The 26,494-nt window shown below is 35.7% G+C and overlaps 1 protein-coding gene across 1 annotated transcript in view; it reads left to right on the plus strand.

Moving 5' to 3' along the window:
• Positions 1-26,494, plus strand: part of UNC13C (unc-13 homolog C) — a 493,476-nt gene that overhangs the window by 398,180 nt on the left and 68,802 nt on the right. The window contains exons 24-28 of the mRNA XM_076004387.1: positions 9,144-9,232; positions 13,688-13,837; positions 18,779-18,902; positions 20,859-20,915; positions 25,743-25,823. Coding sequence (XP_075860502.1) covers positions 9,144-9,232; positions 13,688-13,837; positions 18,779-18,902; positions 20,859-20,915; positions 25,743-25,823 — 501 coding nt within the window. The remainder of the gene's footprint in view (positions 1-9,143; positions 9,233-13,687; positions 13,838-18,778; positions 18,903-20,858; positions 20,916-25,742; positions 25,824-26,494) is intronic.

Consider the following 26,494-nt stretch of genomic DNA (forward strand, 5'->3'; position numbering starts at 1 on the left):
ATTTCTAACAAATTCCCAGGTTGGATTCTATTGACCTGGGGAACACACTTTGAGAATTACTGCTGTATGCTTTTCAAAAACGAATCAGATAATTAGAAAATAGCCTAAAATATGTCTTTGTCTTTATCTTGAGCCACTCATAACAAGCCTACTTTCTGTGTTTTGATCTCGAGGACACATAAGAGTCAATGTGTTCGAATGGACATCAGGGCAGCATACAAAAAAGCAGGCAAATATTTGTACTAAAGAATATAATAATCTCAAAATATAAGTAGTCAATTTGCAGTCAGGTACAAAAGTGGAGCATTTTGTTTTATTATTCTGGCCTTTATGCTTACATTTTGTATGTAATCTTATAAAAGGAGGTGTTATAGTTTGTACAGAGGCTAAACTTTATGTTGAGGTTTCTGATATGTGTCACTTTTTCTCCTTAATATAAACAGAGATAAGTTACTAGCTAATAAATTAATGAGAAGCAATCTGTCGTTTTTATCTTTTCCAGCAAATAAAAAATAAATTATAAAATATATATCAGAAATAGATAATAATTTCAACTAGTCACATCACATCATCTTTTCAGTCCTTAAATTGTCTCGTAGCAATTTGCAAAGTTTTTCCTGTTGAGTTTAAGAATCCATTGTTGCCTACTTATATTTACTATATCTGTTGAAGTAGGCAATAAGATCTTTTTAAAAAATGCCTTTGGCTTCAAGAAGCTTACGAGTAGTAAGAGACCTTATAAAACAGCAATTAGAGCAGAGATACCTTTTAGCACGTAATGAAAGATTTTAAGAAGTCAGACGGTGAAGATCTGTCTCGGCCATTGTAAGCACCTCTTCTGCTTGTGGCTGCCCTATGAGAAATAGAGGTCAAAGTGCACTGAACAAGAAGTCAGAATTTAGCCCTTCATTAATTCATTCAACAAATATGTATTTTCCGGCACCTATTATGAGGTGTAAAGTTTACTGGGCACCAGAGATACAATCTTTACTAAGATGCAGACCCCACCCTCAAAGAAATCCAAGGTCATGAAGGGCAGTCAGAACAATCAAAGACATAAGGTTTGTGGGAGAAAATCGACAACACTTTCTAAACTTGAAGATATCCTTCAAATGAAAGCTGTGATTGTTATATCTGATCCCACAACAATTCACAGAATGAACTCATACCTGTAGCCTCTTATCGCGTAGATAAAGCTCCAAGATGAGATGACATTTGGCTGAATTCAGTAAAAGCAATCAGTTATTTTTAGTTTCATAGCACCGGATAACAAGGAGAATTCAGTGTTTGAAAAGTGGTGGCCTTTTATTTTGATGGCATGCAGGTAGTGCCTGCTTTCTTTCTCCTCCTAACCATCTCTGCAGTTAGAGTTAATACATTGGATTCAATAGAAAAATTAAAAGAATAATGAGGGCCAGAAAGGCAAATTGTATCGAGGTGATTTAATAAACATGAGTAACAATCCAGCACTACTACCGCATTAAGTTCAGCTAACTGCTAAGGCTGTAAAATTAAGAAAAGGCATTACTGGGAGGTTGAGAGGTTCCTGGGCTGGCAATCCATGTCACAGTGAAAGACAGGCCCAGGCAGGTGCTTCTTGTTAACCTCATTCCCCAGAGCATTGGAGAGAGATCATGGGTTGCTCACATACCGCTAAGTCTCTTTAACCTCTCTAAAACTTGAGGAGAACAAATACATGCCACGGCCAGGAGGGAGAGAAACAGAGTTTTACTGCCATCTTCTGCAATAAATCTACTTCATTATCTTGTGATTACTTATTCCTGCCCTAACAAACACTAAATCAATGCAGTCATTAGTAAGACTTAACTTTTATAACCCAGTCCATCTCCCTCTTCTGCTTGGCAGAGTGGTCCTTGAGCACGTTGTCGTGTTAACAGCTCACTGAGGGCATTCTGTCTGCCCAGCACTTGACGTTGTTCAACATGTACTGAACTCAGTCAACTGAGCAGACTGTATTCCCATTGTTGAACAGTGGTTCATTTTAGATGCAGGAATACGAACCAACAGCCAAATGGGAAAGACAGAGTAGGACAGGGGGAAAAGGCAGCATTTACAGCATGTAATTCTAAACATAAAGTATCTCATTTCTTCTATTCCTGAGTTACCCCTACTCTGTCCAGATTCATAGTTAGCCAGTAGATGCAGCTAATAAGGCCTCACTTCCCTTCCAGGCATTATTGTACTTGAGGATGTTTGCTTTCTTAATGAAGATTTTGAGAAGAGAGTTTCTTCAGAGGGAATAGCTTCTAAGAGTGCTGTTCTTCAATCCCCATGTGGTTCCAAAAGCATGACACATTATCTGGGCCTTGCTTTTGCCCACCTGTAAAAAGGAGGAAGTTGAACTATGTGATTTCTGAAGCTCATTCTTTTTTTCTGAAATTCTGTGGTTCTAGGACAAAAACCTTGTTAGCAATGCATAAAGGAAAGGGATAGTGTATATTGGTGTAGGTGAGAAAGGAAAAAAACTGCTTAAGAGAAAAAAACTGTCACTCATATAAGGCCTGGAGGTGTAATTTTAAAAAGACAATTCAGATAAATAGAAATAGAAAAATACAAAATTTGCTATATATTCACTAATTTGAAACTACTATGAGCGAATTATAAAAGATAAGGCAATCTTTCCCCCCCTACCACCGCCTTTGGTTATCTAGGCTGAAAACATAACATAACTCAAAGGCATTTAGTTGACCTGAAGCACAGTGGCAGATTTACTGCATATTCTCTTTAATTAGGATGGGAGGCAGCTACTGACATTCAACTTTTTGAAACCAAAAAGTTACAAGCATGAATTTACATAACTGATACCTCAAGCATAACGTTCATGCAAATCTGAATGGGATAAAGAAAATGCCATTGTCTGTCTCTGAAAATGGCCGTGTAAGTTTTTGCAGAGGATCTCTCCTAAGAGGAATATTAAGAAGAAAGTAAAAAACAGCATAGCACTTTTAGAGCTGGGCACATTTGTTTGCAATGGAGACCACATAGCACAGTATTCATGCTGACACGTTGACACAATACAAAGTGATTTAGGGCATTTCTTGGAATATACCCTACTGCTGGATTCACTAGGGAATTGTAACTTATTTCTCAATCATATATTTTAAGTTGAACGAGGCATTATAAAATGAATAGACCCTGGTCAAATGGAAGGATCGGAGAAGAATGATCTTTTCAAAATAAAATAAATAGCAGGTGCCCAGATAAGATTGTGAGAAATTGCTTAAAGCAGTTCCCTACTTAAAAGCCAGTGTGAGGGGAAAGCAAGTGCCATGATCACATTTGGGCTTTATTAAAACAACTTTGGGGAGAATTAAAAGGATAGAAAGGGAAAACAGGAAACAAGAACGCACTTTTGGGATGATTGCAATAGCCTAGATGAGAGAAATATCGAATCAGGAAACGAACAAGAAAGGACAGATGGAGAAAACATTTCAAAGATATCATCAATCATATTCGGTATCCAAGTAAATAGGGAAAAAAGAAGATAGAAGTCAAAGATGACTTTCACATTTCTGCCTTAAATAATTTGAGGCTATTAACCAAGTCAGAGAAAACAAGAAGAGAATTAAATAAGCTACCCATTTTCAGGTAATAAGTTTTGTTTTTGTTGTGCTGTGATTGAGGCATGTGTGGGCCATCAAAGTGGAGGAGTCTACTAGGCACTCTGGAAAACGGATGTGATGCTCAGGTATGCTGTTAAGACTGTAAATAACAGGCTGGGCTTGGTGGCTCACGCCTGTCATCCTAACACTCTTGGAGGCTGAGGCAGGAGGATTGCTTGAGCTCAGGAGTTCGAGACAAGCCTGAGCAAGAGCAAGACCCCTTCTCTACTATAAATAGAAATAAATGAGTCAAACAACTAAAAAATAGAAAATATTAGCTGGGCATGGTGATGTGTCCCTGTAGTACCAGAAACCCAGGAAGCTGAGGCAGGAGGATCGCTTGAGCCCAGGAGTTTGAGGTTGCTGTGAGCTGGGCTAACTCCACAGCACTCTAGCCCAGGCAAGAGAGTGAGACTCTGTCTCAAAAAAAAAAAGCCTATAAATAACAGATTTGGAGGTCATTAGCATATGGATGGCAGTTGAAGCCATAGGTGTGGATCTGATTGCTCAAGGAGTATACAGAGTGAAAAGAAGACTGCAAAAGAAAAATTGAGGGACATTAATATTTAAGGGGTATACAGAAGAAGAAAAGTCAACAAAAGTGACATACAAATCATAGGAGCTATAGAAGCAATGAAACAGCTTGAGAAATAAATAGCAATATGAATGAAGTCTGAGTAGGGTAAATAAGGTCCTTGCAATTAAGAGATCTTTGGTGGCCTAGTTGGGAACATTTTTGTGGCATATCCAGAGAAGAAGCCACATTGCATAGGATTAATATGTTTAGTAAAAAAGAATATAGAGTCAACAAGTTTATACTATGTTGTCATCAGTTTGAAGGTCAGGAGAAGGAAAGATGTTAGCTAAATGTCAATGAGAAGGGAGTTGCAAATAAGTTTGGCTTTTTTGTCATTTTTTAATTTTAACATAAATGTTATTTGAGCATATTTGTAGGATGGAGTAATAAAATTAATGATAGCAAGATTGAGGAGGGAGAGTAAGAGATAATTTATGGAACAAAACCCAAAAGAAAGAACCAACAGCATTGGTTGACCAGCGTTTTTCTTGGAAATAAGGCTTTCTTTTTCATAGAAATAGTGGTGAAATTTGCATTTATTAAAGGATTTAATGAAAAAATATTGAAGAGTCTGTGGAACCCACCAGACTAATGATCAAATTATGGACCCTGGAAAGATGAAGGCCAGGAAGCGATCTTCTTTCCTGGTCTACACTTCTTTAGACAAGTTCATAATGGAACCCTAACACTGATGAGCTGAACCCAAAGAAAGACAGCCTAATAGCCTGTACAAAAGAAAGGAAATTAGATAGTAATAAACACTGTGGAGAAGAAATGAAATTCAAAGTAAAAATCTTTATCTACTTCCATGCAAAGTCTTTATTGTTCAAGAGTTTGTATTGAGCTATCTGAAGAGTTTAAATGCCACTGTGCAACCCTATAGTTATAACTCTGGGGCAAGAGCTTGAAGATCAGTTAAACAATTCTTGTTCTAAGAGGGTGAAATCACAGTCACTCTCTTTAGATCTCTAGGGAAAGAGTCTGCTGGAAAACAAAGAAGAAACATGCAGAGTAGGTGTGGTAACCATATTTTCTGAGCCCAGTAAATATCAGTCATAATCTGACATGGTCTGGCAATGAGACAAATATTTGACATCAGGATTAACTTGATAATGCTAGAATATGTGCTTGCTAAGGAATGAAAGATTTCGAAAGCGAAGGTATCCTATTAATAGTCAATATTAATAGCAAAGTGTCAGTCCAAGCAGAAGCAGCATTCTGGATATCAGGACTGCTCCAGTGAAGGAATCTTTTCATGCTCTATTAGTGCTTAACTCCTTCTTCAAATATTTGGTAAATGCCTATGCACACAGGGCACTGGGACAGACACCCAGGATAGAAAAGTAAGATAAAGTTCTGTGGAAGAGGTATATTTATGAGAGAGCAATGAGAAGAGAGTGCTGCATACACACTAATAGCAAAAAGCATAGTTGGTGCAGAAGCTAGAGCTGCTAGGTTGCTGGAGCAAACGACATTTGGATAAAGATTTGCAAAAGGAGGGAATAGTGGACTGTCTTTTAAAGAAAAGGAAAAGTGAACCTCAAGGAAAAGAACTTAAAAGATATCTTGCCTACTAGCTATGTCTCCCAGACAAGTTATTTCCATTACGACAGTTCAATGGTATAAAATATCTCACTAGTGTAAAAACTTAGTTAACACTTATATGTGACTATAGTTTATTCTGATCATTATAATCATACTTCACTAGCCCAATATTAATATTTTTGAAATCCCAAACCCTTCATAGAATGTGGACAAAATCGAATTTGAAGGCTTTCTTAAAATTTAGAATTTGACTCGATATTCACAAATTTTCATGGAGTATATTCCCCTTTATATAGAACCTTTACTTATTTACCCAACAACAATGAAGTTGTTCAGTTACACATGTTGATTCAGTTTCTAACTTAGAATAACTTTATTAACTGTAACTTTTCAATGTTTTAAATTTGTGTTATTTTCTTTTTCTTTTTGTTTTTAACACTAACTGAATAACAAGACAAAAAAAAATGATTCGAGTTAACTTTGATGCTATACTACTTAGATAACCAGACTATGATCTAAAGCTACCTGAAAAAAAATTAAATTGACTTTTACCTTTACAAAGAAGCCAATAATTTTTAAAATATGTTCTTGATAATATAGGCAGTGAACTTTTAAGTCCCAATTTATTATTTCTGAAAACTTTGCAGAGTTTGGAGGAATGAGGAAAATTTCCTCAATATGGGCATATAAAGTAATGCTAGAGAACTCAAGAACTGGTAATTTTGCTGCCTAAAGAGATTGTCTTATAATTAGATGAGTATAATATTTATGCCCATTATTCTCATTTGCAAAAGACCTACACTTTGCAAGAGCCAAACATATTGGCCCCAGAATTGCTCTGGCTATTTTCATGGTATGATTTTGGATCAGAGAAACATTAAATACCTAGCTGAAACAAAATTTTTATTGATTGATTGATTGATTGATTGATTGGTTGATTGCCTGCTTACATGACGAGGGCATGCCATTGGTACCTGCTTAGAAACACACTTACATATCAATAAATTAAAACTGTCATCCAATGCAAAACTGTCATCCAATCCATTAAATTGCTATAGTTTGGCAATATCAAAATTTCAAGTAATGATCAATTATTTTAATAGGAAATGTTTGTTCACAAAATACATAACTTGGACTAAAGTAATTTTATGGAAAACTAGCATAATTTTACCGAAGTGGCGTATGTATCCATTTTGTATGACTTTCAAGTCATTATTTTAACAGGTAAACAAATCACCTCAATGTATATCTCAAACTAACATAGAAACCAAAGCACATTTTAAAGAAAAAGCAAGCTTGTTTCCTGAATAAAACCCTACCTTTGGAGCCATTTGCTTGGAGTTGGCAGGTGAGAGATAACCACCTATATCCGTAAGAAGTGGGGGCCCAAAGAAAACCAAGTGAGAGAACTGTCTCATTTCCTCTTCCTCAACATTTTTATCCAAGGGAAATCAAGTTAAAGTGAGGGAAATAACAAGAAAATTTAATAGAAAAAACATTCAGCCTGCGTGATTCCTTAGGATTGCTGTGGGCAGTCTATATATGCTTTCTCATAAGTGAAGGGTTAGGAAATTATTTGTTAGGCTAATGGTGTTTAAATGCATTATCAGTTTTATGTCTTTTTAAAATAAGTATGTGCTATCTAATTGTCTTTCTGCATCACTGCCCTATACCTGGTTATAGTTGAATAGAACTCTTAGAAAGTATGAGACTCAAGGAAGGATATTTTAATTTTCCCACTCTTAGAGAAGTTTCTATTTTTTATGGTGGCCTGTGTGTCTTTGGGCAAGAGCTGAGAGCCTAATTGATAACAGAGACAGAAAAAAGATACAAAGAGTCCAAAAGAATCACACTGGTTCTGATAGACAGCCAGAAACTAATCAATCCTGGATTTGAGTTAAAACTCATGTAAAGGATTAGTTTCATATCACCAATAAAGTCTCAGATGCCAAATGCTCATTTTCCTTTTCATTCCAATGTTTTTTAGTCATATCAATACAACTTAGAGCTACCTAGCTAAGGAGGTATGTAGAGACTACTTCTTCCTAACAGCTGTTTAGTATTAGAAAGTAATCTTAGAGGATTAGAGGACTTATGTCCAGTATACTTTTAGGAACACTTCTTGGTGGTGAATTGGCTCCCAGGACTTTAAACTGACATTGAGTCCTATATTTATTTGGTGTCCTTCTTGGATTATCTTATTTATACTAAGTCATGCTTTAATTTGTTTTATTCTCCAAAGTGGGCTTTATCCCAACCTCTTCTTTTCAATAGTAGACCAGCTTGGGTAAGAACTAAAGATAGCAATGGTAGGAAACTAAATTTCTGAAGTCTCAGAGGAAGAAGATTGACTGACATTTCAATTTCAGAGAATATTTCAGATTGCCCTCTACACGACTTTCTCTCTGCCTGATGTAACACAACTATTATAAGTTTTGTGGGTTTTTTGACAATTTACAAAAGCACAATTAGCAAACAATATAAACCTTTCTAAGATGCTTGGTAACGTATATGCTGATCCTTCACTTTAGTTACAAAAATAAATGCTGCCAAGTTTGTAGATTGGTGTGTCTGTTTGCTTTTGTTTATTTATAGTACAAGCTATTTTGTAATATTGATTAACATTATTTTAAGAACAAACCAGATGAAAAGTTGGCCTTTAAAATTTGTACTGTTAAGAACAAGCATTAAAAATCAGTTACCTCGATCTAATTATTTTTATTTTGCCCCAAATTGGCTCACAAGCTATAAATAATTGAATACTTAAAGAAAAAATAAAAATAAAATTTGAAACTTTGAATCTTGAACTTTGAGTTGTAAATTGGCATCGAGGAAGAGAAATCAGGCTTGTCAACTCCAAAGAAGAATGAGGGCACTTGATCCTATAACTTTTAATTCCAAACTTGGGAAAATGTGAAAATACCTTCAAATAAGGCACAACACAGCCCTCAAAAATTAAATTTTAACTGAACTTTTACTGGGCCTATTTATAAGGATATTAAAGATTGAAATATATTTTAAAGCAACACATATATTCAGCTAATGTATAACATGTTAGCTTTCTAAATTATGAAATTATCATGTTCTCGAGGATATTTTTGTCATGCCTTGCACCCCATGCTATAACCAACAGAGGCTTTGCTATTTATTATAGTTCTTATTTGTATGCATGCCATGCATTTCAGTCGATTTTTTTTTCATATATAAGAACCCTCCTGGTTTCTTTACAATTTCTCACACTTTTGCATTTGGTTTCAAAGACAAAAAAAATAAAAAAGAGAAGAGAAAAAAGTATGTGTTGTTTGAAGTTACCATGTAACAATCAAAATGCTTGTAAAAGAAACAAAAGCATGACTTCTCAAAACTCCAAAGTAATATTGCTTATGGTCCCTCTACAGCTAGATCCCGAAGCTAGCACTATTCTAAAAGAACTTCAAGTTAAACTCAACGGGGTTCTGGATGAGCTCAGCGTCATCTATGGTGAAAGGTAAGTGGCCTCGGTAGTTATTACCTAACTGTATTAGGTTTCAGTTCATAATATGCATGCCTCCAGTTCTGTCTCTCTCATCTGGTTCTAAGTTCTAACTTAGAAGATGATAACTAAATCCATTTAACATCATGACCCGATCTATGCATCATTTTCTCTGAAAAGTCTTTTATGACCCCATGATCTAACAGTGATGCCTCGCCATGCACTCCCCAGAACTCTGTGCATCCCTCAGTTGTGTAGTACTTAGAACACTGTGTTCTACGTTTTGTTTTATCTGCCTCTTTCTCTCACTTTTCTATATGTTCCTTAAGGGCAGAAACCATATCTCATATATATTTGCAATTCTAATGTCTAGAACTTAGCAATTGGTTATGGAAAGAATAAAGAAAGGGCTGGAGGAAGGGAGAAAAACTTTACGTACACAAGAAATATGAGTTGTGTTCATGCCATACATATCAACATGGTTGCTCTTCAGAATAACTGAACCCCAATCCTATACCAGGTTAACTCAGGATTCTTGATTTTAGGGCTTAAAAGTCTGAATGCAACTACCCCCATGGGCAAGAGTTTGGAAACTTACTGACATATCTGTATTTGCTTTTCTGTGGTATGGTTCTAAAGAAAGAGATGTTCACCTTCTTTCAAAATAAACTTCATTTTGGTCCTTTAGAAAAAACCATCATCTCATCATCAAATGTTAAAATAGATAGGAAAGCAAATGCATATTTGAAGGAGGTCATTAATTTATAGAAGTTGCTTTAAATATAAGTTCAATAAATGTTGGTGTATTATTTTAAACTGTATGTCCAGTTCTCAAACAAGACTGTAAAGTTTGCTGTTATAAAGAGATAGGTCACCTCTTTGAACACCACGTATCATCTGTTGTATTTTAGAAAGGTACACAATTACTAAAGATTTATCGGTTAGTTATACCATTTTTAAATCAGAAAGACTAAAATGAAAAAGACTCTGGAAGCACCCTATTTTTTTCCCTTGGGTATAGGGATTTCTCTCCATTATCAGAGGGGTGTCCATAACCCCCTTGTGTTAAGTGGCATTGTCTGTGTAGAGGCCGCCTCCAGGCACAGGTGCTGAGCCGGAGAGACCTTGCTATGCTGAGCTGGGGGTAGTTGCTGTGTTGCTCTGTGTTGTTAGCTGACTTCTGTCTACTTTGGACGGTAATCAGAAATGTGAAGTTTCTGTTTACCTGGAGTTGGAGTGGCAGAGATGGTTCCAGAGATGTGGGGCTCACTGGCTCTGAGTTGGGATAACACTTAGTGATGGGGCCTTTTATTCAACCGTTTCAACCTTGCCTCCCTTCATTCTAGTTGAGAATTAACCATGGCTAGCAGAAAGGCTGTTGCCTTCAGCTCAGAAGGCAACATAAGAGATTATTTAGCAAAGTTAGGGGGAGCAAAAGTGGGCCAGGAATAGCTAGAGGTGTTTAGAACTCTATGGGAAATAAGATGACTAAACAGAATAGAATGAGAATGAGAAGATAGAGAAGTCTATTTAAATTACTTTCTGCAAAATATCCAAATCATCTTGATGCACAGTGTTTTTTATTTTGTTTGAGAGGGGGGGAATATTCAGGTTGTAAAGGGTAAAATATGAATTCTGGACAAACTTCAATTATGCAAGAATAAGTGGTGCCTTTAGGAGGGCCCTTGAAGTGCTTTGTTTGTATGATGTCAGCTATTTTAGCCTAGATATTGAAACTCATGGCTATCCAGCATCCATGCCTTCCTACTTTGTTCAATTAGGATTATTAGGATTAAAGAGGCCACATTCCATGCTTTCCTTATAAAAAGAATGACATATCTGTGTTGCTATGGCTTTATTTCTCACACTACCAATCAGGCCTGCATCACACTCTTAGAGTGAGTGAAGAGTCCACAGTGAGCAATGTGAAGATGCTGTAAAGTCAAACTGCATAATTTTAGTCTGAACCCACCCTTCCTAGGGTCTAAATTAGCAATCTAGGGCCTTAAAATTAAGTGCATAATTAATTGTCCAAATCCTCTTTATCTTACATTATTAAAACACACAATTAAATAAATCTACTACATGTAGTTGTTAGGATAGCTCTGTAGTAAGCCAGGGATGAACCAAACAACATAGAAACTGTTTAGGAAACTGGTTTTCACATAATTGAAATATAAATGTCATATCTTCTGTTCAATCTATGCCCCCACCCCAATGCATTGATGTGAAAATCAATGCAAAAGTAAGTAGCTATTTCAAACATTATTATTACTACAACCAGCAGGATCACAGATGACCCACTGGTAGTAAGTCAACTAGTTCAAATTTTCCAGTATCATTTGCCTTCCTTTTCTGTTGCCCCAAGTATGACCCCACTACCTTTGGCCCAAAGGCCCACTACCTTTGACCCCATTAAATACACACTCCACCACAAATACCATCGCCTTTGCCATTTTCCCCACCATCCCTGCTGTGACCCTCCCTTGCAACCACTACCTGAGAGAAGTCCAAGGAAGCTCCAGCCAGTTGAAATCCAAATAGTAGAGATTTAGATTACCCAGGATGACAGCTTGGAAGGGAATGTTCCATTGAAGCAGAGAGAGCCAAGAAATGAGCCACATCCACAGGCACCAGTGGAGATCCAAAGATCAAGGGATCACATACAAATGCCAAGTCCAGAGGGGCAAAAATGGTGTTGTCAACAGTAAAGAAAGGCAAGGAGAAGTCAGGAGCCAAAGATAGAGACAGGCAAACATGATGGTAGAAATACAATCAGGCATTGAATAAGTGCTCAAAATTATTGACCAATGTGTTGAAAAACCTGCTATTAAAGGCCCAGGAGCAAGAAAAATGTCCAAGTTGTGATAATTTAAAATCTATTAAAGATTTCCCATATTAGGCAGTAAAACAAAAAACTGGAAGAATGAAACACTTAACAGGTTAACTAAAACATTCCATAATGTAAATGCTAGAATAAAAGGTCTCACGTGTGCTACAAGAACCAGAAGTTTTCCTGATTTGTTCATTGATGTATCCTCAGCAACCACAGTGGCAATTGGCACGTAGTAATTATTTTTTAAATATTTGCAGAATGTAGGCATGCATGAATGAATAAACAAATATGTGTGTTCTATTTAATTCATAATTAAAGCCTTATATAGTGATAATTCTTAAACTTCTCTATAAGATTTGAGGAATTTATGCATTTGGATACTTCTCAAATAACAGTAACTGTGTAATCATTGTATATGGAGGAAGAAGAGGAATGGAATTGACTTGATTGCAGTACTAAAATGAATGTCCTCTGTCCATCATAACCATTCCAGTGATTTGACCATTTTCTAAGCTTTCATTTATCTTGATTCACCTATGTGGGTTTTTTTTTCCTTGCCTTCCTGCACATGTGTTATAATTACTCCTATTGTTGGAAATGATATGGATGTCAGATATGAGAATCTCATTAGACTTCTAAGAGGAAAGGCTACATAGGCAGTTGAATAAAATAATCTAGAGTTTAGGGTAGAAATCAGGTCTGGAGGTGTAAACTTGGGAACTACCAGTAGTATGCAGAGAGTATAGAAGCCATGGGACTAGATGTCATTACCAAGGAAATGATTGTTGGCAGAGAAATGAAGTGGTCCAGAAGACTACAACGTGGGGTTGTCAGATAAAATACAGAATGCCCAGTTAAATTTGAATTTAATATAACCATGAATAATTTATAGTATCATTTTGTCCAAAATATTACATGGACATATGTATATTTTAAAATATTCACTATGTGAAGTTCCAATTTCACTAAGCATCCTTGTGGTTTTTTTTATTTTATTTTATTATTTATTTTATTTTTTATTTTAGCATATTATGGGGGTACAGATTTTAAGGTTTCAATAAATGCCCATTTCCCCCCCCCCTCTACAAGTCTGAGTTTCCAGCATGACCATCCCCCAGATGGTGCACATCTCACTCATTATGTATGTATATACCCACCCCCCTCTTGTGTTTTTATTTGATAAATATGGCAACACTACTCCAATGGGTAGAGGTCAGGTGATTGAGAAAGAACAGCCTTCTCAATGTTGGAGAAAAACCAGGAGAGTGTAGAGTCACAGAAACCAAATGAAGAAAGTGTGTCCAGAGGCCAAGAGTCTTTCTAGAGCAGCCATTTCCCCAAACAGATGCTCAGAGGAGCATATCTACTGTTACTGTCAGAGATGGGGGCTGAACGAATCCCCACTCAAATTAATTCAACTTGAAGAACAGCACCTTTATCTGCTTTACCTATAAAGGGCTCCAAGTAAGCTTTCATTGTAGTAAACATTTTTGCAGTGGAACAATGAGTTTTGAAAACTAATGGGCAAGGAAATCCATACCATTTAAAACAGATCCAATGCCCCAAGGTGGAATTAAAAGAGACTCAGGCAACATGTTTACTTTTGTTCCAGAATTTATATTCTTTCTTTTTAGTTTCCAGCTTATAATTGAAGAGTGTATAAAACAGATGAGTTTTGAACTGAATCAAATGAGAGCAAATGGGAATACCACATCTAATAAGAACAGTGCAGCCATGGATGCAGAAATCGTGTTAAGACCACTCATGGATTTTTTGGACAAGACGTAAGTTTTCTACCAAGTTTTCTCTTTACTTATTGCCCTAAATTTGACTGATAAGGCTTTATGGGGAAAAAAAAATATCTTTCTCTCTGTAAGATAGCTTTGAAAACATTGCTGGAGAAATAAATGAATTCATTAAGAAACAACACACTTTTAATTCATTAGTAGATGGTAAAAAAAAAAATCAGGAATGACTACACAGGAAAGAAAAAAAATGAAAAATGTAGGCAATGCAGGAGATTGCTGTTATGAGGCAGAGAGAGATTTTAGGATTTCATGCTCCTCGGATAACATATTGTTTTGCATCCTCCTGAATATAGAAAAATACTGAGCTGAGTCCATAATATCTGATTTCATGTCAGAAACCCACTGAAGAAAAGAGTAGCGCAAATGTGACTAGAATTAATTCAGCTCAGAGGCAAGCAGATAGCTGCCTGACTCAACCTTCAACAACTATCATTTGAGTGCCCGTCTGTACCAAACCTACTATAGGCACTGGACAGTAATGAAAAAGAAAGTCCAAGCGCCTGTTGCCATGGAGATTGCAGTCTAGTAATGGCGGAAGTGGGTAGGAATAGAGGCTTTTGTGACTGACTAACGCAGTGTTCCTAACCAGGAAGGTTGGTTGGTTGGTTGGTTGGTTGGTTGGTTGGTTGGTTGTTTTTTAACACATTAACTGCCACACTAGAAAAAAAAATTTTTTTTCCTGGGGACACAGTGTTTTAGTAAAACAAAATGAACCTTTCTAATTTGTTTTTTTTTTATGGTTTTTTTGGTACATGAGTTATATGCAACAACAATCCACATTTTTAGAATTTGTTGATACTAATTGTAACAATAAGAACATCAACTTATAAGATTTTCACGAACCAACTGCAGGGTTTTGCTTCATGCAGCCCTGGCCTCAAAGCTAGCCTTAATTAAATACAACTCACATGGAAGTCAATGTGTTAATGTTTCTTCTCTGTCCCTAGTCTTAGAAGTTCTAATTTAGTGGGCGAGGGTCAAGGTGCCTGTATTTTAAAATGTATCCACAATGGGGGACCATTGATATAAAGAAACCAGAGATATGATTTCATAAACAGTGATACTAAAAACCAGAACTGAAGGTAAAAGAGAAAAGTAAATAATAATTTTGAATGCCTACCAAGAGACCAGTGTTATATGTGGTAGTTTACATGTGTTATCTCATTTATGATTTTTGTGGCAAATTAATATGAAAGACAGCAAGATGTAAAAGAGGGATACTATTAATATACTTCTATTTAATATAAAAATAAAAAACAAAGAAAGAATTAGTGGGGAGCATCTCTTCTGTATATTTCTGACTTCTATTTTAATTCTGCCTCCCTTTGGCTATCATCTTACTGCATAAATAAGCCTGATATTCTTATCAATTTAATCTCACTATTTGGTAGAAAAATTAAGTCTTATATTCTTTTCTCTGTAGGGACATATCCAGAAGATAGGTGAATAGGTAACTAGATAACGAGAAAGTAGGTAGGCAAGTAGGTATATAAGAAAAGGAGAATAAAGAAGAGAAAGAGGAAAGGGAGTAAGAAAAGAAAGAGAAAGAAAAGGAAGAAAGAGAGAAACAGAAAGGACTTTTGTTTATTTCTTTAGTTTCTTAATGTGGACTTCTACCACATCATTTCCTATGCATTCCTTTGAAATGTTTACCTTATAGTAGGACTTTTTCTGTGGACAATACGGAATCAAATCATTATAGACCAGCATTGTGAATGTACTAGTGATAAAAAAGCAGGGCTAAGCCATGGTGATTCTCTTAAAACTCTCACTTGAATGCCTTCTGTGTTTTAGAACTCCAAACAGTAGTTTGGAGACACATTTATCATTTGTGAAACTGTTTTGTATATTCTATGATCAAAGTTGTACAACATAAAGTTTTAAATAATCTCGATATTGCCAATTACTACCTGAGTGTCTGTGAATCTATTTCACCATCTGTAAAATGGGGCTAATAGAGAAAGTGCGTTGACCCTTAGTTTCAATACATTTAGAGGCTTCTTTTACTCAGCCTTAATTTTCTACTTCTGATTATTATGTCATCATATAGGTCATTTCTTATAATTCTTAGCAGAAAGAGATATAAAGACAGAAAAGAATCTATGAGTTTTAAAAATTTGTGAAAGAGATTTAAAATTTTTTGAAATAGATATTGTATGAAGCAGAGATTCTGAGGTCTAATTCAGAATGAATGTCTTTAAAGCTACGAGTTAGGGAAGATATTTAAAAGTCAGATATTGATTTTGTTTTCAAACAGCTAATAGTTTAAGAGAAGAAATAAGAAAGGTACACAGATAAACATAATAAGGTGCAAAGGGAGAAATGAGTAGAAATTTCATTTCAACTTGAAAGAATGAGTAGAAATTACATTTGAGTTGTGTATGTAAAGGTGGATAGAGTTTGGATGTATCTGAGGGATGGGCATTCCAGGCAGAGGGAATACAGCTGGGTAAGTTTTCATGAAAATCTGATCCACTGTATAACAGGAAATCTCTATTGCCAGTCAGTCCATATGGCGGTTGACAATTGTCTGGTTAATTGGTTCTGTGTTCAGCCAATCTCCATAGCTCAGGTTCCAAAATATATGCTTTTCACCTTGCATTATCCAGTTAATTAACTCTGACTAAATTAAAAAGACAGTTGCTAAATTTCCCCTTTATTTTTCATTATTGAAAACAAACAGTAGAGGGCTGAAAGTCGTAAGGAGGGTTTTGAGAAAAATCCCCTTAGAAATCATGTTGTATAGGCATTCTGTCTTTGTGCAGCTGCTCTAAATAAAACATCTTATTTCTTTATGTTTCACTGTCTCCACCAAGACCTCACCACTTCATAAAATGAGCTGTAAACTCCATTTCCAACCATCAGAAATCCCACGAAGAGCTGCAAACATGTCAGTGATTTTATTGCTGTTCTTTCGGTTCCATTCCACGCAGAGTTAGTCAGCAGGCCAAGTATGTGAGCTGACCGTAAAAACAAGATCAGTTCTTAGACTCAGATCTTTTGAAAGTGGAAATTACACATCTGCAGCAAAACTAACAGATTTGCTATGTCTCAAATCATCCTGGGAATTTTTCTGAGGATAGCCTTGGTTGTTCTGCCATGGTTTGTACCCTGTCTGCTGGTTTCTACCCTGTCTGCCACCAATATTCACCAGCAAGATAGAAATGCAGCCCTTGAACAACAGTTTCCAAATTTGTGGACAGATATACCTCAGGGGTCTCTAAACCTCCTTTTCATCCAGAGAAGCTTGCTTTCATATATTTTTTACATATTGGGTTTCTACATACAATAGTATTAGGAGAAATGATGTTACATGAAAAATATATTTTGGAAATATCTATATTTGCCTCTCACATGTCACATGCTTTTAAATATTAATTAATTTTAATTATTTAAATATTAATTATGAGCCGGGTGCAGTGGTTCATGCCTGTAATCCCAGCACTCTGGTAGGCTGAGACGGAAAGATCACTTGAGGTCAGGAGTTTCGAGACCAGCCTGAGCAAGAGCGAGACCCACCTGAGCAAGAGCCAGACCCTGTCTCTACTAAATATAGAAAAATTAGCCAGGCACAGTGGCATACGCCTGTAGTCCCAGCTACTCAGGAGGCTGAGGCAGGAGGATTGCTTGAGCCCAGGACTTTGAAGTTGATGTGAGCTAGGCTGATGGCACAGCACTCTAGCCTAGGTGACAGAGCGAGACTCCATCTCAAAAATTAAAAAATTAATTAATTAAAAGATAAATATTAATTATGTGTGTCTTTAAATATTAAAAATAGTCAATTCTGTCTATCAGAACCAGAGCCTGGGTTATAATTTCTGATTCCAAAAGGCTACAGAGAACCTAGTAGCACTATAGGGATTCGATGAGGCTGTTCTGAAATACATGACCTGCTTTTGGCCCCCTGTGAAACAGGTTTAATTCACTCTAATTAAAGAAATGTCAAAGAGTCCAGTGTTATAGAACATGTAACAGGCATTTATGCATCACTGTGCCTTCATACATGCTGGGACTCCATGCATAGGCACCTTCATCACGGGCAGTATGGAACATTGAAAGACACGCTGAATTTAAAAGACAGCCTCATTTTGAATTTCACTTACTAGCTTCACTTTCTTGGGCTAGTACCATAACCTCTCTGAGCCTGTTTTTGATTTCTAAAATGGGTAAAATAATAAATGAGAAATATATGCTGAAGAGGTTTCTAAAGAAGAGGTTGTATAGTTACACAAAAGCTAGATAATGTTACAACATTGCCTTATCATGAGAGGAATTCATAAGGAATACCTTACACTTGTTAAATTTGGTAAATTTTGGTTCTTGACTGAAATCATATGCACCTTGGTCATGTTATGATGTTGATTCAGTGCCCAATAGTGATGAAAATGTATTTCCTTGGTGTTTGGCCTAGACCATGAACATGGGCATATACTAAACACACATCAGGGGTGTGTGTTAAAATTGTGTACTTTGGGAGCCTTGACTCCATTATAGTGAACTGTGTGCCCTCTTCTCCCATCGGGTGGGTGAAAAATAGTCGTTCTGCCATCCGTTTTTCAACCCCAGGCCAAACCCTGGTGACTGATCTCAGAAAGTGCTCTTGATTTAATAAGTATTAAGTATGAATGAAGAGGGATCCTTTACTTTTAAATGTATTTTACTTTGTGTGCTTTGAAAGTTACTTTTCATTTTGAAGCCTGTCAATTTAGGAAACAACTTAAGGAAAGAAATACTCTGATTTCACTTTCTAAGAAATAATTATTTAACAGGTGGTGTGATGAAATAGATTTTTGATATTATGTGTTTTTACATAATATTTTAGTAAATGGAATTTAGCACTTGAAAATTGTAAAGGCCTACTACTTGATACCTTGATATGCAATTTAAAAGTGAGTATACATTTTTGTTTTATTTCAGATTAAGTCTTTCAGCAAAAATCTGTGAGAAAACAGTTCTGAAGCGAGTTTTGAAAGAACTGTGGAAGCTAGTCCTTAACAAGATAGAAAAACAAATTGTTCTTCCTCCTCTGACAGATCAAACAGTAAATATTTATTTATTTATTTATTTTATTTTTTTATTTTCAAACAGTAAGTATTTAAACTTTAGTTGCTATACTTTCAATAACCCATCTTTTTTTGTCTAAATGAATAGTTTTGATCCAGATGAAATTCTAATTAATTAAATCCATTTTGAGAAAAAAAAAGTGTTTGGTATACAGCTTTTCAACAATGATGATTTAAATTACATTTTCCTATTCAAGTCCATTTTAAATTGTGGCAGCATGAGACAGACTTCATACTTACTTGACATTCAAAACTTTATCTCTTAAAAAATGTATCGAAGTTCAATTCATAATGTTATCTAGCCTATGCATATAATTTTTTTATTTAATTTTACTGTTACCACAGGAAAATAGATTTAAGATACAATATATCTACTGTGTTTCTTTCTTAAATTTTAGAGTTTGAAGAGATAGTTCAAACACTGCTATATGGGATTTTTTTTTTTTACCTTTCCATTCTGCTTTCCTCTATTACCTTCCCACTTGGAGGTTAATAGAGGAAGCACCTTTTAGTGGATTTGAAGAATGTGATTGTATCACACACAGTGAAATATAAAAGAACCAGAAAGATCAATTGGCAGCAGAATTAGACAAGGGTCAAGTGGATACACAGTGCTGGGTATCTCAGTTCATATACCTTGAGCCAAGCAAGAAAAAAATAACCCCAACAAGCACCTGTTAAGGAGTAATTGATATTTTTTCTGTGATTGAAGAAATTGATACAAATAATTAGTAATTATAAACTAAATGAAATTACTTATTAACTCCTTAATTATGCATAGTCAGTTCATGTTTATCCAGTAAAATTATATGTACAGGAAATATTTTCTTATAAAGTATTCCAGGATGCAAAGATGCACATGTTTTTGTTGATTTACTGCCAGACTGAGTAATAAAACACAAATTACTTTCAGTTTTGCTTAATGCCATGAATACGTGGTTTAATTATTTATAGACTACATAAACAGGTAGCCTAATCACATATATAAATACACACACACACGCATACCTTATTCTGATAAAGTACATAATACATTTCTGTAACACCAGTTAGTTCTCATGTAGTTGTTCAATAGGAGGATGATGTCAGTATAATCTGAAAGTTGAGTTGATTTATATGTAAACTTCCCTACATCAGAGATTGGAATATAATAGAAGAACTATAGCTTTGATAGAAAAGGAAAGGGCTCTCACCTTGGCTACTGCACAAGTCTGTTTAAAAAAAAAAAAAAAAAAAGAGGGGAGCAGACTCCCTCTCCAGACAGTTTCACCTTGCAGGCTTTCACATATGACCGGCTATCCTCCACCTGTGTTGGGAGCTCCACTTGGCTTGGGCATTGTCTCAGTACACGATTGAACTATATTGTTTTGTGTTTGTTTAGGTTGCTTTTTTTTTCTTTTCTGTTTTTTTTTTTTTTTTGCATTTTTAATATCCCTTGAGGCAGCCACCAACCTCAATGCATTCTCCTCCAGCTGTCCAAGCCATGTCCCAAAGTATCAATTATTAGTTTTAATAGTTCTTTAGTAACAAAATTGCATGGGCTTTGACTACACTGCCCACTGCTATTTTCCCCATGAGCCCTATTATTTTTAATGTGCAATCTTGTAGAATATGAGGGGTTTTTTTAAATGTATATATCATGTTACAGTAGAAATGCTATATATGACATTTCGTTTTCTTTATAAAGTTTTCCCTAGGAAAGCTTACCATCACCTGAAGTTTCTCTCGCATTGGAATCTCAAAGTGTGAACCTATATCATTCATTTATTAGTTCATAGAATAAATATTCTTTGAGCTTCTATGTACTATGCACTGTACTGGGTTCTGGGGAAAAAAATACAATAGCTACTATCTATTGATTACATTTCTTTTGTGACTACTACGGTAGATCTTAAGACTGAGTATTCTCTCTCTTTTTCTTTGTATGTTTCTAGGGACCCCAGATGATTTTCATTGCAGCTAAAGATATTGGACAATTATCCAAACTGAAGGTAATAAGAATAAGGAAATTACTCATTGTCCATGGAAAGTAATGAGCTAACTATAGTTTTACAAGAAACCACCCTCCTACTAGTGATCGTATCTAGCATGGTAGGATTAAGGAGTTGTATGCCTGTGATCTCACAGTCTGCTTTATGCATTTTTAACTTTGTATTGTAGCATTCAGCATTATTTCTTTTGGAGTAAATAGAGAACATATTTTCTTTCATATATTAAACTGGCTTTGTATGAATGAAGGCAAAATGGAACCCTGCGTAGAAATCCAATCTGAAAGCCAACAAACCCAATATGGTGAAATGAAACTCATCAAAACAGACATTGAGCTTGTCAGTATGTCCAATCCCATTATAAGTGGAGATGTTCTGACTAAATAACCCTACCCTTAATTATCACTTAAGATTCCCAAAACTTTGGAGTTATGGAGGGAACCTTAGTCCCTCTCTTTCTAGGATAGGAACTTGACTGGTTAAACTACATGTTTTTATTTCATTCTACCTACTAGCATATAGTTAGGGGATAGGTTTTAGACAAAGATGATCTTGGTTTAAATTCTTCCTCAACTGCTTCTAGCTATGTGACACAGTCCAAAGTATGTAACCTTTCTCATCTTCAGATTCAGCATTTGTAAAATGCAAAAAAATTTAACACTTGGTTATTAGGATTTGTTGCTGGTATAAGTGAGATAATGCATGCATCACCTTTGCATGGTAACTGCAAAGAGTATGCTACCTCCCACTTAAAGAGGGAGCTATCTTCATTTCTTTCCCTGCTGATAGCTCAAAGTTAGGTATCACTGGGTATTGTATTGTTTTGTGTGTACAATACGGGGAAGGACACCATTGTGCATAGTTATTTACTGAGGTAAAATACATGCCTTATAATTTCAGTATCTTATTTTATCATCTACATTATCCCCTTCTTGAGAAAAAAAAATTAAAACCAATAATCCATATAGAAGACATAAGCATCACCTAAAATTGTTTCTCAGAGGTGTTCAGTGCTATTGATGATTAAGAGGAAAGGCAGATGGCAGATGTCACTGCCAAACTATTGTTTTGGATGTTGGATCCCTGTCCCCTTCTTAATCCCTTCTATTACCTCCATGGGATTTCTGGAGCTGACTTTGAAGAGTGGATTTATATAGTGTTGAAGTTTCTCACATAAAACCATGAAGGTGAAATAGCATAGGAATCATTACAAAAGAAATGGCCCTCACCATGCATCTAGCATCTGTGTGACATTAGTAAACACACTCCATGTCCCTGGTCTTTAGTTTCCTAAGCTGAATGTTCTATTAGCTAGAATTGTTCCAGTTCAAGTGATGGAAAGACAAACTAACACAATCAAAGAGGGAATTCATTGGTACATGAAGTTTTAAGGTCCAGGGGACCTCTGGTTGCTATTACTGGTTGATTAGGGATTCAAACAATGTTACAGGACCTGCTCACTATTGTTCAACTCTGCTCTTCTCTTTGATTAATGTATTGCCCTAACAGACCTTCATTCCTGTTTGAAATAGGGTTGTCGTTGCTCTTACATCCTTTGATGTCACCTCCTTTCAACTTCTAATCTTGTAGAAAAGAGCAACCATCTCGGTGCAAGGGTCGCCAATAAGTCTACCGGCACATTACTGATTCTGAGGGAGTGTCAGCCCCATTCCTAAGCCATCACTGTGTCCTGTACCAATTAGTTTAACTCACATGCCTACCATTGAACTGGGGCTGCAGTCAGCCTTGTCCAGAACTCCCAGTGGGCTAGAGACTAGCTCTCCAGGGGATATGTACACACTGATGAGAAAAATCAGAGTACATAGAAAACATCCATTGGCACCTTTTGTGGCCCCCAAATCCAATTTAGTGAAGTTTTCTGTTCTAATAACCTAAAAGCAAACTATGAATAAAATGGCCTAACAATATTACTTCATCAACATTGAAATAATCTGGAAGAAAAAAAATAGAATCTCATTATCCATTGGTAATGAGAAAAATAAGTCATTTCTAGATCATGTTATTCTATTATTGGCCCTTGCTTTTTTTATTTTTTTTCAACAGTTAGCCATTCTGTTTTTACAACAGGTTTATTTCTTAATGATGTACAACTTATCAGCTCTACAATAATTCATGTCAAACTTTAAGTCAGTATTTCTCTTTGTAGTAAAAACATACCTTGTTCTGTGTATAGCTAAATAAACAAGTGCAATGGGAGAGCAGTCTTGGACAACTTTTAAGAAAAGATGACAGTGAGGCATCGTGTGGAGTTATATTTAAAAAATGGGAAATTAAATGCAATTCAGAAATTAAAAAAAATAAACATCTTACATATGTTTGTCATGCACACTTCTCACCTATTATAAGGATGACTATAAGAGTCTTTTGGGAGAGAGCCTAAAAGATGTTGATTTTTTATTTTTAAAGTATTAGTCTATTTAGTTTAAATTACACAGCAGTAAATACTCTATAATCTTATACAAAAATTGAAACTCCAGCGGCACGAAGACCTTCAAATTTTACAATGCTATTATTCTTATTTTACTAGAATGTCACTGCTATTTTTTTTAAATGTAAACCATAGGTCTTTAAATTTTTAATATGTTAGCTTGAAAGTAGATTTGATTTGCTGGAAAGGTGCTATTCGAAATAATTATACTGATGGATAATTTCAGAGCTCCTATTTAGAAACACTAATAGATAACTATTTTATTTAAATAAACACAAGATGAAGAAAAATAAAACAATGTAGAGAACTAATTGTTTTCCTGCATTGGACTATGATTTAGGATTCATTCATTAAACACATATTTATTCAACAGATTGACATTTATATTACTTCATACTCTGGAACTTCATCATGTATGTATATTATATATGTCTAATATTATTTGATGTGGTCAGATTTAATTAACATAAAATGAAAGAAAATATGCATAAATTTTCATGAACTAGTGATACAGTATCAAAACTAATTAATAAAATACACCTAAGACTATGAGTTTATTTCAAGCTTTTCACTTGGACAGTAATTCCCATTGCTGGCTTCCTTCAAAGACCCCCTTGAATGCTGACCTCTTTCAGAGCCCCCCACCTCACTGAATGAGCTGTTGTTAAATCCCCCAAAAAATGTTTCTAGCAAGAATTATATTTTTCTATAGCACTAACAAATATTATTAATATCTGTTAAAAAATAATGTGACCACATTGTAAAACCAGTGAAGATTGATAAAGCCAGAGAAATTTATTTAATATAAAATACTTGTAATTACTTGTCAAAAGCATTCCCCCCTATAACTCAGCCAACATTTTCTATTACTCTTTGAGTTTCAGTAGGTGTTTAACACTACTATTCAAAAATATTAAATGAACTCGTATGTTTCAGCTGAAATCCCTATATCAAAGAAAAATGCGGTAAGATGCATAAATGTATATCATGGATCCATGAAGCATTACACGAAGTTTTTAACAGTATTCAAAGGCAATGATTCCTTTCAAATACATTGAACCCTATGAGATATGCTGAAGGAAATACAATTCAATTACCAAAAATATATTTAGTACCTACCAGGTGACAATTGCCAAGGTAAACATTGAAAAGCTGAAGAAGTGGGTAAGACATAGAGGTTATCTTTAGGAACTCATGGAAATTACTAAATAAAAGAATAAGAAAAAGGCCAGAATGGATGGACAAGTCACTGAGTGTGATTGCAAAATTTGCACATTGCACAAAAGTGCCTGGCTAAGGGAGCAAGTGACAGCTAAATTCAAGTCCAGGCTTCACTTACCAAGCCATGTGTGCTGACTGGAAGCTGTACCCTCACAGAGAAAGAGACACCTTTTATTACTGACCAAAGGTACTACTCCTTTGTCAGGCCATGCATTCTCAGAGCTGTGACCACCCACATGGGACTTTTCCTCTAAGTCACAATTACATGAGTTAGAATTTAAGCTCCAGAAGGAAAAAAAAATTATCCTGTTATTGAACAGCATATTTCAATCACCTAGAGTGGCACTGGCACATAATAAATAGTCAATAAATATTTGGTGAATGTGGCTGAATAGATTCATGGCAACCCTGGGAAGATCATATCAATTTGTGGTGGGGGAAGGGTCAGAAATGTTTACATTTTTTCCTGTTATACAAATTTCTATTCGCTTTATTATTTTCTCTAACTTTCTACCATCATTTCCCCAAATAACCTTTGAAGGATGGGTCGAGACAGACCACAGTGAATAATGAAGGAAATCCATTGTAAAATGATGAAGTCAGTTTTAAGATCAGTTCTAAAATATTTTAAAGGATTATGAAATATTTTGAAACTCTCCAGAGTCAAATTCAGTTAATTCTTTGTGGTTTTTTTCTAGTAATGAGTAAGCATAAAGGGGATCCAAAAGAGAGAATAAGGTGAGAGTATTAGGTTTAAAATAGACCTTATTGGTAACAATTGGGAGAGGCTAAAATTTGCCCCTTACATCTTGTCCATGATTGACATTCCTCAGTGTGACAGACATAAAGCAAGGAACTCAGGTACAAAAGCTTTGACACATATCTTTCAGGTTTCTCTCTTCTTTTCCTAACATTAACTTGCAAGTGAAAATAAAGGGTATCAAATACTGCTTTTTTAAGTCAACATTTAACATTTCTTCCTTTGGCAAAGGTACATTTATTAAATATATGACAAAATAACCATTTAAAATGCATCCATATGAAGAAGATATTTCAAATAGGAAATGTTTGCATATGGGAGGTATACAGATTTTGTTTGAAAGTAGGTGTTGAATAAATGAACTGATCATTTTGTAAGCAATTGTTAACCCATTTTCCAGGAGCACATGATTCGAGAGGATGCCAAGGGTCTGACACCAAGACAGTGTGCTGTAATGGAGGTGGTCCTGGCTACCATCAAGGTAAGGATATAGTTCCCCTGGATGAGAATGAAATAACTAATTTTTGGAGTTATAGGAGCACTAATTGCTACATATAGGGATATGCTAATAGATAAAAATATGAGATCTAGAGTGTACCATGAAAAGGGAAATAATAAAATTTTTAGAATGTGAATTTATCCCTTCCAGGTGAATGCATGACTTTAGGAGGGGAAGGAAAATGTGTTCTGTGGAAATAGGGAACAGCATCCAATGTGCTGACAGACCTGGCCCCCATGCCCCACCCCAACATTTCTCTAGTTATTCCTGGTGGGGCCAGATAACTACCACCTGCAGGCTGAGTTCTGCCCAGATTCTAAGATAATCTTGGTCGCCAGAAAAATCCCTTTGATCCACATCTTGACAGCTCAAGCATCCTATATTTCTGTTCAGGTCAACTGTGATAATCTTTGAATTCAATCTCAGCCACCAGACACTTACCTTGTTCTTTGAGGATGAAACTATTATCTGGTGTCTGAAATCCAAGAAATGGGTCCATGTCATTGTTTCATTTCTCAAGGACTGGAGTCTGATTCTGGTCTTTCTGAGCCACAGAGCCTGTGGTCAGGTCTCCAGGTCCCCTGTTTCCTAACTTCTGTGATGCCAATTTTTTCTCCAGGAACCTGCATGCTAGGGCTGCCTTGCCTGCTATG

This window comes from Microcebus murinus, chromosome 6 (assembly GCF_040939455.1).
Source record: "Microcebus murinus isolate Inina chromosome 6, M.murinus_Inina_mat1.0, whole genome shotgun sequence".
Taxonomy (NCBI): domain Eukaryota; kingdom Metazoa; phylum Chordata; class Mammalia; order Primates; family Cheirogaleidae; genus Microcebus; species Microcebus murinus.